The 18,098-nt window shown below is 37.3% G+C and overlaps 2 protein-coding genes across 3 annotated transcripts; both read right to left on the minus strand.

Moving 5' to 3' along the window:
* Positions 1 to 3,326: 3,326 nt before the first annotated feature.
* Positions 3,327 to 6,275, minus strand: LOC136222356 (capsanthin/capsorubin synthase, chromoplastic-like). 2 transcript variants are annotated; one of them, XM_066010030.1, is made up of 2 exons: positions 5,337 to 6,275; positions 3,327 to 5,245 (listed from the first exon to the last, which is right to left on the minus strand). In XM_066010030.1, the coding sequence occupies exon 2, from the start codon at positions 5,048 to 5,050 to the stop codon at positions 3,563 to 3,565; it is 1,488 nt and encodes a 495-aa protein (XP_065866102.1). In that variant the 5' UTR covers positions 5,051 to 5,245; positions 5,337 to 6,275; the 3' UTR covers positions 3,327 to 3,562. The 2 variants fall into 2 exon arrangements, with proteins under 2 accessions (XP_065866102.1, XP_065866101.1); XM_066010029.1 differs by having other exon boundaries at positions 3,327 to 5,248.
* A 141-nt stretch (positions 6,276 to 6,416) lies between these two features.
* On the minus strand, positions 6,417 to 10,752 carry LOC136222357 (vesicle-associated membrane protein 714). Its single transcript, XM_066010031.1, has 4 exons — positions 10,288 to 10,752; positions 9,166 to 9,356; positions 7,822 to 7,985; positions 6,417 to 6,845 (listed from the first exon to the last, which is right to left on the minus strand). Exons 1-4 carry the CDS (start codon positions 10,502 to 10,504, stop codon positions 6,755 to 6,757), a joined length of 663 nt encoding a protein of 220 aa, XP_065866103.1. The 5' UTR covers positions 10,505 to 10,752; the 3' UTR covers positions 6,417 to 6,754.
* Positions 10,753 to 18,098: the final 7,346 nt, after the last annotated feature.

The following is an 18,098-nucleotide window of genomic DNA, read 5'->3' on the forward strand; positions in this document are numbered from 1 at the left end:
TGTTTTAAGAAAAAATTCTCACTTGTTGTTAGACTCATATCTATAGAATTACTTCTAGCTACAGTGGCAAGTTTAGACCTATAGCTAGATCAAGCTGACGTAAAGAACGCTTTTTCGATGTAGAGAGTTAGACGAAGAAATGTACATGTAGGTTTCATTAAATAAGGTTGTGAACAAAAGATTTACAAATTGATTAAATCAATTATTCACCTTAACCAGTCTCTGAGATAATGGTATGTTCAATTTCATAATAAGAATGCTATTAAACAACTTCAATCTAATTGAAGAATACCATCTCCTCTATATAAAACGCTCTAGGAACAAAATTGTCATCATGTCATTATATGTTGATGACATACTCATAGCTGAAAATTACATTAATCTATAATCAAAGCTTCGAGCTTTGAAATAAATTATATTTCTTGAAATTGAGATTTCAAGATATCATTCAAGTTCACCAACATCTTTAAACGATTCAATATGCAAAATCGATAAGCTCATATAATAGCCCAATAGCTAAGAGTTTGATCTTTAGCATCGAAATGTATCCCTAAATACAACAAAATATTGAACATATAAAAATGTTCTCTATAGTAATGTAAAGTTTGATGTACACGACATCGTATACAAGATCCGATATCTGTCACGTCATTAGGATAATGAGTAGATATATATCCAATCATGGGCTAACACATTGGTTTGTTGTAAAGAGAATACTAAGGTATCTCAAGGCAACTGCGAATTACTCTTCGTGTTATCTAAATGGACCTGCAAAACTAAGAGAATACACTTATGAGAATTGGATATGAGACTTGAATGTGAGAAAATCACCATCTAACTCTCTATTCTAGTTAGGCTAAAAGCCATACTCATACAATAATAAGAAAAACTTGCTAATTCCTTATCTATCACAGGAGTGAGTATCAACGATACTTATTTGCAGCATAAGAGGAGATATGGTTAAATTTTTGTGAACCATTTAAATATTAGTCTCTCACATATTCATGTTGTGATTAACAATGATAATCAAACTACTATAAGATTTTGCTAAGAATTGAAGAAGTGTCATAGCAAGTCAAGGCATAGAAAGATTAAAGTATTATTATAATAGATACCTAATCGCACGCGAAAAAATTTATATGAAGTATGTATCCACTCATAATATGGTAGCAAATCCCATTATATAACTTGTCACAAGAAATGTTTATGTAAAACATCTTAGATCCCAATTTGTGTCAGATCTAAACATACTTCTATTCATGTACTTTTGAGAACGTGATATTCAATAAAGTTGTTGAATTAACTTCAATACACGAGTGTGAATATTATCTATTAGTATTTACCGTTATATTTTTTTATGCATGTTGAATAGAGAAGTAACTAACTCGCACGAGTGTTCACCTTTATTTTGCCTCATGATGACAAAGATAAGGATGGCATTGTTTTTTCAACAAAGAGAGTTTGTTCAATAATAGAAGAAGTCTTAATAATAGAAGAAGTCTTGTAAAAACTATGAAAGTAATTTCATTAAAGTACAAGATCATATTAATACACAAGTAAATTTGTATATAAAATATTATATGTAATTTGCAAGGAAAAGTTAAAATATAACTTGATTTTTTTTTTCTAATTTACCGAAGGTAGTTCTTAAAAGCAAGGAAACTTAGGTTAGATGTTGAGGTAGATCTAAACATATGCTTTTGTATGGTGTTGAGACATGCCCCTTCCTCCAAGAATAAGAAATCAACACCATAACATATATATTCATACCATTGTACTTAGCGACCTTGAGATACAAAAGACGAATTTCAATTTTTCCTAGTATGAGACTCGCTCGTAAACTATGATTTTTCAAAATTTTATCCTCATGATCTTAACTTATTTTGAAAGTATATTTTAATGTGGCTACATTAGAAGGATACTCTCATGGGCTAGGTGATAATTCAGCTCGGACAGGATCGACTAGATAAGCGGATTAAATTGTGATCAAAGGAATAAAGTAAAAAGGGAAATATTAACATTTATTCACATTTTCAAGTTTCTAATTTTCACTAACCTAGTAACTATGCACATGTGTATAATTGTGATAATAGAAAAACTGTAGAGATCTAAGTAATTACAGTGGATGTAATATATAATTGAAGATAATGCATACAACTTTTCGATTCAATTTCAAGAAGTTTTTATATTCTTAACAGGTGTATAGTATTATTTTAAACATGTTAATTAATATGCTATATATCCTTAACAGATGTATAGTATTCTATTCAGTACATGTTTAATCAATTACATATCTCTAACAAATGTACAACATGAGCTCTCGATGGTATGTTGACCGCACGAACGCGTTTTTTCCCTCGAGTCGGAGTGCATCCTAATTTAGTTATATTCACCTAACTAACAAATAATGGCCGAGCGCACTAGCTAGAATGAAGTTGCGTGTTAGCACATACACGTTTTCTTACTGATGATGATATGGTGCTCTATTTATGCGACGAAATAAAACTGATGAATGCGACGAAATAAAACTAAAGTATTTAGTTTTGTGTGAATGTGAATGTGAGATGTAGTAATTATCCTCCCGTAATTAAATTGGACCGGATAGATAAATATGAATTTGGGTTTATCTAATTAAATTATTAAGATAAATAGAAACCATCACTATCTAAGGAGATAAAATCAAATTTTAACTAAGCTTTTATTTAAGAGTTGAGAGATCAATGGAGAAAGTAATGGAAAGTGGTGAAAATGAAAGTTAAAAGTTAACATTGTTTGGAAGTTTAAATGAGAGTTAAAAATTTAGCTCCAACATTTCTATTACTCCCATTAACTCCAAATTTGGAAGTTAAAGTTTAAAGTGTACGGGAATAAAATTTTACTTCTCACAACCATTTACTTTAAAAATAAAACTCTTAGATAAGATTAATCTAATATTTTACATTCCATTAACCTCAATTCAAACAAAGACTAAGAGTTATAATTATAATTAATCAAGATTAGTATTAATCTTTACTCTTGTCTAGCAATGATTAGTATTAATCTTTACTCTCGTCTATAAATAAAGCATCTGTAAAACCGTAATCAATAATGACGGATGCACCTTACCCCCTTCTCTCTCAACGTTAATTTTTATTTCGTGGAATCATCACATCTCCTCCTGATTAACATCAGGAGAAGAGACATATAACTAGTAATAATCAAGATTCGATTTTTCCACCGCAACAACTCAATGGAATTCTATACTGCGGGTTATTGGATATCCGAATTATATGGGGTAATCACTTTATTTATAAATGAATGAAATTTGAGACACTTATTTACGGCCTTCAAATGATTCATATCACTCGGATTATCTTTATAAACGACGTTTCAATAAGTTTACAAACATTATTGATTAAATTACTTAATAAGGAGAGTTTCTACAATGATTCGAGACCAATCATAAGGTAACACGTCAATCCTAACGAAATCCTAACCAATATAGAATTTTTCTTTGAACAAGAGACATCAATACACAAAATTTTGTCACATGGCAACAACAATCAAGATTCATGAAGTTGTATTAAATGGCTTCAAGTGCTAAATCGCCCACCATTCTAGCCAAAGGCAAAGGGCACTTTGTTACAATATCAAACCTAGATGAATTAGAGGCATTTCCAAACAAGGATAAACTCAACAATGTCAACTCAGCTAGAGACAATCTCGAAGAGAGAAATCCTTGCCAATAATAAGGTTCCAAATCAAAAAAAGCATCAAAAAAATTCCTAGTCCCATTCAAATCAAGTTTCAAAAGTGTCTCCATCCCAAAAGTGTAAAATTTCCTAGTAACCTTCTTGTCCATTGACCACAAGCTATTCCACACTCTATGATGAAGATGACTCCCTCTTATCATTCTAGTTGACCCAAGACATTCCGCAATTGCTTCAGCTACAATTGGGGCTACCGCCATCATTCGAGCCACCATATACCCGGTTGACGGGTGGACTATCCCGGAATTTCCACCAATAGCCATCACATTTTGAGGGATCCTAGGAAGAGGTCCTCCCATAGGAATCAAACATTTCTCTTCTTCAATTACTGCTCTTACTTTGATGCCTAAATGTCTTAATCTTGCTACCATTCTTTTCTTAACCTCCATGTAAGATAACACAGGCCTACTAACAAGAGAAGTCTCTTCTAGGAATATTAAATTGGAATCAAATGGCATTGCATATAAAAAAGTTGGGGATTTTGAATTGTTATCTCGTAAATAAGGTTCATTTCCCAAATGGGTATCTCTCCAATCCATGAGAATCATTTTATCTAAATCATATGGGTGAGAATCAACTTCTGCTAAAATACCATGAGCAATCTGATATCCATGGTTTCTTGGTTTATCATAGTCAATGAAACTGCTAGCGAAACCACTAGCATCAACTACTAAACTTGATTTAATCTCACTCCCATCATCACAAACAATACTAGACTCAAACTCTTTGTTCTCCACTTTCCAAACCTTAGCTTTATGAAATTTAACACCATTGGTTACACAATTTTCCATCAATCTTTTCTTCAATTTGTTCCTACTAACACGGCCATAAGCACGATCTAAATATTTGGTCTTGTTATCATCTATAAAGACACAAGTCATAGGCCACGTTTTGTCCAAACAATCAGTAAGTTCCAAGCTCTCAAACTCATCAACCCACACACCATAATTATTAGCCCACCCAGAAAGTGGTGAAGGATCAACACAACATACCTTAATCCCATACCGGGATACTTGCTCGGCGAGACGGAGGCCAGCCGGTCCAGCACCAACTATGATCACATCAAACCGGGATTTAGAAGCAGGATCAAACCAAGGGAGATCAAAATCTAAGACCTCGGGTTTTGCTTCGGGTTTCAAGTCAAGAAAGTTCCCCAATTTGCTGCTGTGGATTCTATGGTGAGGCAGTCCTGGAGGAGTGAAATTGGGTACTGGAGAAGTGAAAACAGGGGTGCATATGTGGTTTATCTGAGAACTTTTAGTTGCAGGAGGTGGTGAAAAAAGCTGGAGTAGAGTACCCATTAGAGATGGGAAATGCAAGGAATTGAAAAGGTTGAGAACTTTATAAAGAAGTAAAGGAATAGACAAAGAGGAATCTGAGAGTCAAACAAGGAAAGGATACCTTCATACCTGTTTTGGCACAAATTAGCCATAAGGGAGAACTTATTATAATTGGAAAGTATACTCTAGAATTATGTCTTGATGTGTCTTATGCTTCTGCTGTACAAGGACAAAGAGTTGGAAATTGAGAATTACGCAATAGAACTAAAGTTTTGTCCTCCACCACCATTAAAATATTAAAGCATACCTGTATAAGTGCCACCCTCGCGTCAGCTTTGGTCTGTATCTTAATCGTGCGTTAGGCAAGAGCACCACTCACCTGCTTCTTTCTAAATTACACATCAGCTTTTCCCAGCTATCCACAGAGGACAAATCTTGGGAAGAGACCACTAAAATGAGGAAGATTCGACACTTGTAATTGTAAACCTGGATTTTTCCTCATAGCAATGTTTTCATGAGGAAAATTTAAGGTCCGGTTTAAAAAAAAATTGGGCCTAATGCTCACGTTTGGATTGTCAAAGGGTTGTTCAAAACAACGATTTATAAACTAGGTGATTGAATCACTGGATTTACTGCAACTGAAAAAGTTGTAGCAACTATTTAATCAACTGATGCGCGTGTTTGAAACACTGATTTTAGATGTCAGATGTTGACATTTTATAGTAAACCCGATGATTCAATCACTGGATTCTTCACATTTGAAACTGTTGTTTTAGACACTGATTTCATACATAATCTCACAATCCAAACATGAACATTACGCCTAGGAATTTTTTTAAGCCGGCTACTTTTAATCCATTTGTTTCGCCATCCAATTCAATAATGAAAATTTGTTCATTTGTTGCTTGAATCTCATTACATAATTCATTGCAAAATTAAAATCACCATGATCCCCTTTATTAGCATCAGATGCTTCATCCATATCAAAGTAATGTCAACACCAACAGCGAGGAACTGCCAAATACCAGCTCTGGGAGGAACCAGTTATTCCATAACAGAGGAAAATCCCATTAGCATGTGCAGAAGGCAAGGCCGGAGGATTCATCTCCTAGTCTTTTTTGACGACAGTCACCGTCATGATTCCTCGACTTAGTTGACAAACAGACTCTGCACTGCTGAATGCAACAGACTCGAATTACTCCTAGATGTTAATTCAATGGATATTCAACTTGCTCTGATAACCTCCGCCACAACAGAAATAGGAAAACGAAAAAGGATGAGAGTGAGCAGCAAAGCTGTTTTACCATTCATGAGTTCACTTCGCATGATAAAATCACATTACATAATGTTAAAAAGGAGAAGAAATTGTGTCATAGTTCACACCAGATTGAAATATAGAAAAAATAATCGAGTAGAAAATGATATTATTAATAATTAAAAAACCAAATTTTCTTCAATCCTAGCAGACACAATACTCAGAATCCAGTAATTTACATTATAAACAAATGATTAGAACAATACGAGGGAGATGCTAAGGGCCATTACTTGCACCATAGGCAACATTCGTGACATTTCTGACGCCTTGTCATGGGATAGATATAGATCCCATGTAAACCTTAAAAATCCTTACTTGTGAATGTAGCTCCCGTTTATCATACTCGCACATGTTTGGATCTCACAATATGTTATTGAATACCTTCGATTTAACAGAAGTAAAACCGCCAATCAGGATCTGCATGAAGGTAGAGTGATGCCTCCACAACAAGCGGCAATTATTATGTACAGCAACAGAACAATAACACATGTCAATAGAGCCCTGCATGTAGACATAAAAATTGTGCCCATTTAAATGCCATTACTAATTAAGTTGCAAAGCCAACAATTTTACAGCTATTTTTACTGTGATGCTATAATCGATGTTTGCTGAATTTGCGTTTTATAAATTACAACCAACTATCTGCTAGACAAATAAAGGAGGATTACCTCCTACAATTTCAAAAATAAAAATTAAAAAATTAGTGAAACAGTGATGAGTCTAAAGGACCAAATAAGTTGTCAACTGTCTACATCTTAGGCAGTGGACAAGCAGTAGCTGCTACACAGAACGCACATATTTGCATGATTGGAGATGTTTTTAGTTAAGGAAAACATAAATATCTCAGGATTTATCTTTTTGAGCTCGAAAATACAGACGTTTACAGAAATTTATAGCAATCATTAACCAAGCAACGATTCAAATCTCTGCAATTTTTCTCCCGCAAATACCAAAATGGATGTGGATCAACATAAACTATAGAAAGGTGCATAGACTTGTAATAATATCTTTGTCCAAGTTCTTTTGCTTATACATCTACTATGGAGTTCTCCTAGCTGTTGTATCTGTTTGGTATCCACAGAGGAATAAGAGTCAACAGTCCTCTGGTGACTGTGAGGCCTTTTTTGGTGTGAGGAATGGACAAACTTCTCCCATGAGGATACTCTTATCCTTCTCCTATTCCACAATTCTACTGTTAACCTTTGTGGGCTTAACTGTGTGGCTTATACTTTTTCTTGTTTTTATTTTTTCCATTTGCTCCTAAAATACTTTTGTCTACTTTTTGCTTCAAATCTTCATTTTAACCTAAACTAGAAACATGGGACCAGGATTCTGTACTGTAATCAAGCAACAAAGTCTAGTGTTTTAAACAGTCTCCCAACATATTTCAATTAAAAACCAAGAAATATAAAAGGACAGGTCTAATCATCAATAGTAGAAATATAAAAAATTGAATTGGTGAAGCATTCCCACTTACAACAACTTGGCATTTTTCATCCAAAGGGCTCTTCGAAGGCGCTTAGACTGCTTCCTGAAGTGAAATGAACTGTCTTGCATCGTTGCAGTTTTGTCAACAAGAAGCTCAATCCGATCGCCTCTCTCTAGTATTTTGTCAATGTTTTCTACCATTATTGTGCGAATCTATAAAAAAAAAAAAAAAAAAATTATTGCTCGTAAGTAGAATGACAAGACCATAGTATTGGTTTTATTTTTCTTTCCCATACTATAAGTTGTGAACTCCTAACTCCTTAGAAAAATGAATAAATAAATATAATGGAGAAAGTGAAGAATAAAAATAACTCATTGCCAAGAGAGATAGAATGAGAAGTATTTGAACCTAAGAGGTCCTAGTCACCTTAGTCCTCCAATCAGAAATTAATACTTTCCATGCTTGAGCAAACAAGGAAAATATTTACAATACAGAAGCAACTTAAGGTTTCTATTAAAATAATTGTATGTAGTAATATGATACATTGAGAAGGATGAAACCTAGATGCTTTCAGCACATCTATGTAGCGTCTAATGCATACTTAAACATCTTTCTATATTTTCATACACCAAGCAGAGGTTTGATATTGATATTGGAAAATCTTAAAGGGAAAATAGAGAAATTAACAGGAGTAATATTTTAGATTATATGGCATTTATAATATTCTTCAATTTGCCTAAATAATAATATCATGCAAACCTCAAATGTTTGATAATATTAAATTAAAGTTTGGAAGTTAAGTAAACATCAAATAGACAACTTGGTAGTACTATTGCTTCATAAACTTCCCATGACCTATTTGTTGAATACTATGATTTTTCCCTAGACATCTGATGTGGCCGTACCTGCAACTCATTCTAATGAGCTAAGAAAAATAGAATGATTTGGGTGCTTCTGTGCTATAAATTAAAGATATATGGACAAATGTGATGAATGTGAAACTTGCAGTACAATATCTTATTTACTTATCTCTCAAATCACTCGGACCCATATTGTTTGTCTCTTGTAAGTGGAAATCGTATAATAAACGAATGCAACAATGTAACAGCAAACAGCAAAATATGTCCCACTAAGTCTCAGCTACTCTGATGAACAACAAGCATAAAATCCAGATTAAACAAGATACTTTAGCTCTGCTTGTTTGATCAGTCAACACACTGGATAAGAGAAAAAATGACAATCTAATATTTGGTACAAGATTCCTAAATTTGCTTTTCTCTTTCATGGCAACATGTCATGAGCAAGGGAAATCTGAGAAACTCATGCATCAGCCAATAACAATTTGAGATGCAAAAATAAGGAACTGTGAGCAGGAAAAAGTAAGATACTTACCTCACCAACTTCACCCCTTACACGATTGAGAGTATCAGCACTGGGGTTACTGGAGAAAAATTCCATTTGCTGATGCAAGACCCTTGAAAACTCATCATTCATTGCATAAGCAGGCGCATAGTGGGCCACTCTACCATAGTTTTTCATGAATCTCATGTGAATGTCTTCCAAATATGAAAATGGAATTCTCCCTAGAGCAAGGAACAAAGGAACACATGATCAGACAATCACATAACAGCATCATCTGAACAAGATGCCCATAGTTTTTCATTTATATACATGTTACGAGTTATCTATCAATATCAACTTGCGTACACAATACATTCATCAGCTACTACTGTAACGCCTCACCCACCATTGACCAGAGCATAACAAAATTGACAGTCAGACCATTAATAAGCAAAAACATGTAATAAACTAGAGTGGGCCTCTATCATATGCACTCACAATATACCCTAAACAGTTAAACAAAAACATATAGAAAAACTAGGCTATAATAAGAGAGAAACTGACTGCAATTTTTGGTGAAATAAAGAGCTATATACAACATCATAGCAGTCAGACAGTAGAAAAACTCTATTGCTATGCTGAAACTAGTCGAGCATTAAGAAGCTAGGTTTTAGATTTCATAGAGCTCAATTATAAAATAGCAATTACAGTCGACCCATCCTCAACAAAAACCTGGTACAGTACCATTTCACAAGGACAGAACTTCAGTTTCAAAATCCTAGCAGGTTTTTCACAACTCCATATCATCAGGGGAGACCTTAGCTGACACTTGTCAGGAGAAACTCCAGCCTTACTATGGTAATAAAGCACAATGGAAATGCAATTAACTCTAAAATCTCAGGAATTCAAAATCCAAAGGCAATACTCTAAATCATCTTTTCAATTAAAGTTAATAGCATCAAGTAATTATGTATCAGACATCAAATCCTAATCCTTAACTAGACAAAATCAATACAAGACTCTTTAAACGATGAGCAGATTAACTTACTAAGCTTCACTGCTCTAACTATAAAAATAACGCCATCAATTAAGTCAATCAAAGTAAATTAAGGCGAAAATGATGAGACAAATAAATTAAATCAAAAAAAGCAAGGAGAATATTAGATTACGCACTGCCAAAGGTGTCGTTCGCCATACAGAGAAAAGTGAGACCATCAGATCTAAGTATGTGAAAAATGTAACGATCTTGAGAAAAACAGAGCCGAGAATCGGCCTCCGAAGGTATCTTCTCGAGGATCCGCCTAGAAACGGCTCCGGTGTTCCCCGTAACTGCACTGAATTCTGCCAGTACCACCGTCCCGCGAGCCACGACGGCGTATAGGATCGCCATCTCTGTCTAAATTCCGCGTCTCTCTCGCTATGTGTATAGTATTAGCTTCGCGTCAATGAATGAGAGAGATGTTATTTACTGAAAACAAAGATTTTGGGATTCTGGAAAGAGCTGAGAGATGACAATTACATAGAAATGGAAGCTTGAAAGTTGAAAGTAACGTAGACCTCTGCTCGCCAACGAAACTTTGCCACCGGCAAGTCCACGCACGGCCGATTTTAGGTTTGTGGGCCTTGCTATGGCGACCGCGTAGTGTATGCAGGCCCCGTGCTACCCTTTCTACCATCTTCTTTCTTATAGTTATGGGATAAACTTGCAGGGTAAATTGTAACCACGGTTATGTTCAATAAACACCCGTTAATTTTATTTTCATTCAATAAAATATAAAATCATTCCTTTTTTTTTTTTTACATTGCGACCATATTCAGTAAAAAACTTTTTGGGTCAAAATTAGAGATTTGACACACTTTAAATTTGACTAGTCAAACTTTTAACAGTGATTTTAGCGGACAAAAAAATGTTTGGAATAGCTTATTGGGTCCAAAAAAACTAATTTTGAAAAAATTGGTTTTAAAAGCTCTTTCAATTAATTTATTGCTCCATCTTTTTTTAATGACATTTTTACCCTTAATTACTACCCTTAAACCTCAAATAAAGGCTTTACCAAGTCTTTATTTATCATTTTATACAAACAGCTATTAGCAATCAGCTAAGTTTCCCCAAACAAGTTTACACAATCATCTAGTCAAATCAGCTAACAAAAAATGTAATCCATTAACATCTAATTTAATCAGCTAACAACTATTTGACAAACATGGTATGTATCTGATTACCATATTCGACACTACTTAAACACCTTTTAGATGGATTTTTTTTCAAATAATTTTTTTTATGTATATTATAAATCGAATTCGAGATCTCTAGTTTAAATCGCTTGAGGTTCTTATCTATAACTTACTGAAATGCTAACTATGTCACAATAGAAAATTGATTATGAATCAAACTACAAAATGACCATAACTCAACAATAAAATAATTACATCTTTGCTTTCTCACAACAACATGGTCTCTTCCGTGACGCCAATAATGATCCAATACCTTTTATTCAGATGACACCATATATCAACTGACGCATTGGTAAAGCCCTAGAGCCTTTTAAAAGGGAATTCATGGATCGACTTACCAAACAACTCTTTTATACCATGAGTAGTGTCCAGTATGTCACCAATGAGCAAGCATCAACAGTGGCTGAACTGAAGGACAAGCTGGTCGCAGTTGAAGAGGCCATTAGATTGGCAAAATCTCAAAGCTCCACGACTTGCTCTACTTGGAAAAACACTGAATGCAGTCGTGCAATAAGAAAGAATATATCCCATGAATATTTTAGGGATAGCGTGCAAGGAAGACCCCACAACGCGCCATGTCACAAAGATCGGAGCAACCAATCTTTATCACTCCCATCCTCATATATCGAGAGTAGTTGGAAGGACTCCTCCGGAGAAAACTTTCCGCATCGCCTACACTAGAGAAGCAGATAATAGACCAAACCTTCCATCTGAAGGAAGAAACGCGAAGAACACTTTGTTTCTCTCACACCGATAGAGCATAAATGCAGGAGTCATGGTCTCCTGTCGAATCTGAATCTTCGCATCGTTGAAAAAAGGCAACTAAAATGTCCGGCTCCACCGAGCGGAACCATCGAAGAAATAATAAATCTGCTCCCATATCTCATAAGGATCCACCAGCAAAACCCAAAAGGGCATTCACCAGCGGCATGAGTAACCATGAGCCGAAAGAAAATGAATTTATGGTGGAGCTTGTTGGTCCCTGGTAATTAGTTCCAAGGGGGGTTAGGAACTAATATAACTTTTTCGCGTTTTAATTAAGCTGACTGGAAGTTATTTTGAGAGTTTATTAACTCAGCTTTTTGGTCAGCTTGGTGAGATATGTTTGAAGACAGCTTTAGTCAGATGTTGACTAAAGTTGTTTTCTTGTGAGTTGAGAATTGACACTCTTGGAGGTAAGCTTCTTAACTCAGCACCACTTATTTACTCAAGGTCAGCTTAGGCAATTTATATGCTGAGTAAATATAGCAAACAACACATGCAATTATAAAAGAGAGTTCAGAGATTACTCAGTATCACTTATCCTGGTTCGGCCTCTCTGCCTACGTCCAGTCCCCAGAGTCCTCCGGGCTTTTTGAATCCAATACTGAGCTCTTTAATGGTAGAGCACAAACCAATTACAAGGCAGTTGAATATGCAAGAGTACCTTTCTCTATTCGTCTACTCAACTCCTACTAAGTGCTACAACCCAGCACCTAGATTTCTCTACCACTGAAATGCTTACAACCAAGCACTCAGCTTTACACTCTCAATATTCCTATTGATCACAGACTTGTTCTTTTTGAACTAAAGAACACTTTAGATGATTACAAATCAATCTAGCATTTACACATAGAATAGAAAAGTTGGTGTAAGATCCTTTTTGTATTTGAGTGCTTTTGAAACTTTCTCTCTTGTATTTTTCATTTGATACTTCAGTGATTATCCAAGTTTTTCGATTGTCCTTTTATAGAAGGAAATCTGTAGATTTGATCGTTTTGAAATGTCTTAACCGTTAACACCAAAAAGGCTCTTTGGGGAACAATTTCTGTAGCTTCACACTGCACCGCCATTCCCTTTCTCTGTTTTCTTCAGGCGTCAGATTTGTCTTCTTGCGTCTGGCTTGTCTGTTTGTGCCAGTTGTCTTTTACCAATAATCCAACGTCCCATGACTCTTGGAATTAGTCTTTTAGGTGTATTCGTGGTTCCAATTATTGGTGCAGAGGATTGGCAGACTTTGTCCTTTAGTGAACGGATCCTTCATGTTGTCCTGACTGTCACTCAGCTTCGTTTGTTCTCTTCGAATGTTCAACGTTCATGCTGAGTTCCTTCTAGGTCAGCTCCGTTCTGTTTAACCGCTCCTAAAGAAGTCTTCGATTTTAGTCAGCCTCGTTTTGCTTCTGAGTCCTACTCCACTCAGCTTTCATTTTGTCATACTGAGTTCCGTTCTACTCAGCTTTGCTTGTGCTGACTTTTGTCCTGTCTTTACTTTATATATTTTTGCACTCAATATTTAACAAACATATTAGTACAATTAAATCAAAGCATCTAAATTTAATTGCCTCTTAATCATTGATAACACTGGAGAAAACTTCTCGATCGGATCCCGTCCCTGTGAGGCGCCGCTGGGATCGGCCGGGGACACTCCGATGCCAAAGTCAGTAGAATATATGAAGAGTAAATCGTATTGACAAAGCTTAGAGAATGTAAAGTAAGTGTACCTTGATAGCCTAGAAAGGTAGGCTATATATAGTTGAGGAATTCGTAACCCCTAGGTAACTAGAAAGCCTCCATTAATGCTTATTTAATGGCGGTTACAAGTTACTCTTAATTTGGCGGTTAGAGACTATTAATGATTCATTTAATAATCATTTATGGCCGAGACGGCGGCCAGCCGTTATCTAGGTGAATGGAGAGATTCGCCTAAGCGGATCTCTTAGAGCTGATCTAGGGTGATCCGCCAGACGGCTTCCTTTGCTACGTGGCATATCTTAAGGTAATTATCTCTTTTGGTCCTCATGATAATATCCTAATGTTATCAGAAGCCCCCCCAAAATGCCCTTAAAGTCCTTTAGGGCTTTTGGACTTCTGCGCGCCGTCTTATGCTTCCGCATTTAATGTGCACTCTGTCCAACGTCCTTTGATGGCCGACATGTGTAATAGCACACTGCCCTAGAAACGTTTCAAAAACCATCTTCATCTTTCGGAGTTTCTCTTTCTTTCTCATTTTCCATCCTCTCCCGTTTTCGAAGCCTTTCCTCAGAAACTTCAAAGATCCTACCCAGGCTTCTGCATTTCCATGTAAGTGCTTTTTATTTTACTCTGAATGTTTAGAAGTTCATCTTCATCCTCTGGGTCAACTTCCGAACTCTTTAATTCGACGTATTCTCCTAAGATTGAAGTAGATTTTAGTTGGACCACATCCTCGTCGGAAAATTCCCAATCTTCTGTTGGCGAGATTAATTCTGGTCCAACTGAGTTCAATAACTCGGCGCGTAACCCTTACCAGACTCGTTCCACTGGAAACCCTTCTTTCTTTTCCGGTTTTACTCCGGCCGGTGCCCGTAACCGGTTTCTGGGTTTAATGGCCTCTTCTTCTGTTCCTGTTAGAAAAAAGAATCCTCGAGCGGAGTCTACTTCGTCTCGTATGAGTGCCGCGGATTTGGCGAGTCTATCGGATCGCTTTTCGTGGATCAAAAATTATGAAACCCAACTCCCAGCTTCTCATCAACGCCCCTCCAATCCGCCAAAGGGCTTTTTTACTGTATTTTGTAGTCATATTGAGAGAGGGTTTTGCCTTCCTCTTCCCCAGATGTTGGCGGATATCCTCTCGTATTTTGACATCGCCGTCAGCCAGCTACACCCCAACGGCTGGCTTGACATGGCGTTAGATTGTTATCTTGCGTCAAATTTAGGCGTAGTGTATAATGGCCGAATCTTTAGAGCCTTTCACAAACCCTCCAGGAGGAAGTCGGAGTCTTATCTTACATTCGCCAAATTTGGTGTTTATTCGCCCTTTTACGACAAAATGTCCAACGTTCATAGCTGGGATGAGAGTTTCTTCTACGTGAAGATAAAGGAGGATGAACCGTTAGGTTTTCCTTCTGTCTGGAACTCTCGTCCGCTACATATGGCGGGTGACATGCGAATCTTAACACACAGTGATGAAGAGGTGGCGGATCTCATGAAGCAGATTAAGGCGGATGCATGGACGTATGCGGATGCCTTAGCCTTCATGATGAGTGACATTCCTCTGATCCGCCGAGTGGAGGATCAATTCATTTATTAAAAAATTACTCAGTTTGATCAAGGTACTTTGTATAATTCAGGAGCTTTAATTATTCTGATATCTTCTTTGGCAGGGGTGTGTCTAAGGCAAATCGTGCTCTTGCAGAGACGCGCAGGATGTTTCAAGAAGAGGAAGCCCGCAAGAAGAATCAGGCGGCTAACCCTCAACCTGATACGGGCAAACGCCCTATGGAGATGGCTATCGATCCGCCGCTGAAGAAGAGGCGGCCTAATACTATTGGGAGTACCAAGATAATGGCGGACGCGATTAAATCCGCCAAACCTACTGAGAAAGTGGTTCAGGTAATTCGTCTCTTGATTTTGTTTCCTGCTCATCTGATTTCAAAGCGGCGTATGGTTTTTCCTGTTTGCGCAGATGGCGAAGCCTGATATCGGTGGATATTGGTCCGCCAAGTTTGGGGTTCAAGGAACTTTTGAGAATGAATCTCTCTTGAATGACCTGGACGAAGCTTTAGGACAGGTGGGAGAAGTACAAAAGGATTACGACCAAATCCCCGAATCGATCCACGTCCATAAGGGAAAGTCTGAGCTTCTTTCGGTGAGTATTAAAAGAATATGATGATTTGTTTCGTTCTTAGACTAAATCCTTTTGTTTTCCTCAGCTGTATGCCCGCTTGCGCACTTTGGAGAATGGAGTTCTTCAGAATGTGGCGAATAGGGCGACTATTGAAAAGTTAGAGAAAGAGATAGCGAATGCCAATTCCACTATTGCCACCGCCAACGTGAACCTAGCTTCTGCCACAGCTGCTTTAGTTCTCCGAGACGGGGAGATACAAAATCTGAAGGCAAAAATAGCTTCTGATGCTAAAAGCCATGAAGATGCTCTTGGGGAAGCGGAGTACACGGCGGGCGAACATGCATTCTTTTATGGAGAGATGCTTATGGCGTACTTCTCTTTAGCCCATCCTGAAATTGATTTCACAGATCCTGAGTTCGCTGTCCCCGAACCAAAAGATGTGGCAAGGTTCAAGAAGATGCCCAATGCCAAGGAGTACCTTCGCAACTATGTGCGAAAATGGATGAAGGGAACCTTGCCGGATGCCAAACCTTCTACCACAGTTGTGATGGATGACCTCCAGGAGATGCCGTCCAAAGCTGATTCTGAACAAAAAGGGGATAAGGAAGTATCTCTTGAAGGCGGATCCCTGACTGTGGAGAAGAAAGACCCTCAAGCGAGCGTTGGGGGCGAAGGAAGCACAAAAGAAGATGCTCCTATTATCATTTAGTTAGCAATTTTTGTAAAAAAATTTCAAGTATAATTCCAAACATTTGTTATGTATAAACATTATTTTACTTTTATCCTTGTGCAGGACAGTGTTTTCAATGTGAGTATGTTTAGGATTTTTGTTTGAAGTAGGTGGCCAGCCATACTTCATTGTATGAACCTTTGTGAAGGTTTGAAGCTGTTCTATTCCTCCTTTAGAGGAAGTAAAGCTGCCCAGGGGTTCAATTTGCTACCTATCTTTGAGGTGAAATGACCCACCCGTAGGACTTGTGAATTCCTTTTTGCAAAGGATAAGAGAGTGTAAAGACCTTGCGTCCAAGGATCGTTTTAACTCTTATTGGAGATTGGGATCCGCCCTGAGACGGATCCGCCCATAAGATTAATCCTCTTATGTGCTTTTAGGATAGCGATATATTGCGAATGTGGAGAGCGTTGGGTGCCTCCCCTTCTTTTTAAGACTGGAATATTGATATTGCAGCAGTAAACTATAAAAAGAACATGAATAATAAAACCAACGATATTTATTAATGGGATGAACACCTTATTACAGTGGACAGGTCTTTATAGATGAGCCTCATCAAAACCCTTAACAAGAAAAACCCCATGGGAAAAAGCTTGTTAAAGGAAAAAGAGTACTCAAGACCGTACTTTATTTTCTGACAAAGTATTTGCGGAGATTTTGGAGATTCCACGTGCGTGGCAGCGTGTTGCCCTCCGTATCTTGTATTTTGAATGTGGCTGGTCCCACCTTCTCCACTATCTGGTATGGACCTATCCAATTGATCCCTAACTTGCCTTTGCCTTCTCGAGATTGGACTTTATCAGCCTTGCGAAGCACAAGATCTCCCATCTTTAGATCCACAATCTTGGCATTTTTATCATGATAGGATGCAATCCGCTGTTTATATGCTGCCATGCGTACATAGGATTGATCCCTGCGATCCTCGACCTGATCCAGACGTTCCCTCAGTCGTTTATCGTTGTCTTCTTCACAATAAAAGGCCACTCGATCACTAGGGACTCGTATTTCCACGGGGATTACAGCCTCCACTCCATGAGAAAGGGCAAACGGCGTTTCTCCCGTAGCGGTTCTTGGGGTTGTGCGATAAGCCCATAAAACACTTGTAAGTTGATCCGCCCATTTTTTGTCATGTTCTCCCAACCTCTTTTTTATCCCCTTTACAATCGTCCGATTGGTCACTTCGATCATTCCATTGGACTGAGGATAATAAACGGAGGCGAATCTGTTCATGATGCCCAATCCCTCACAAAAAGCCTTGAATTTGCCACAGTTAAACTGTGTCCCGTTGTCAGTGATGATGGTGTGTGGAATGTCGTATCTTCCCACGATGTTATCTTTGACAAACTCCACTATCTGCTCTGCTGCAATGGAGGAAACAGCCTCGGCTTCTACCCATTTGGTGAAATGGTCCACCGCTACTATTACGTACTTCTT

Source organism: Euphorbia lathyris, chromosome 3 (assembly GCF_963576675.1).
Source record: "Euphorbia lathyris chromosome 3, ddEupLath1.1, whole genome shotgun sequence".
NCBI classification, from domain to species: domain Eukaryota; kingdom Viridiplantae; phylum Streptophyta; class Magnoliopsida; order Malpighiales; family Euphorbiaceae; genus Euphorbia; species Euphorbia lathyris.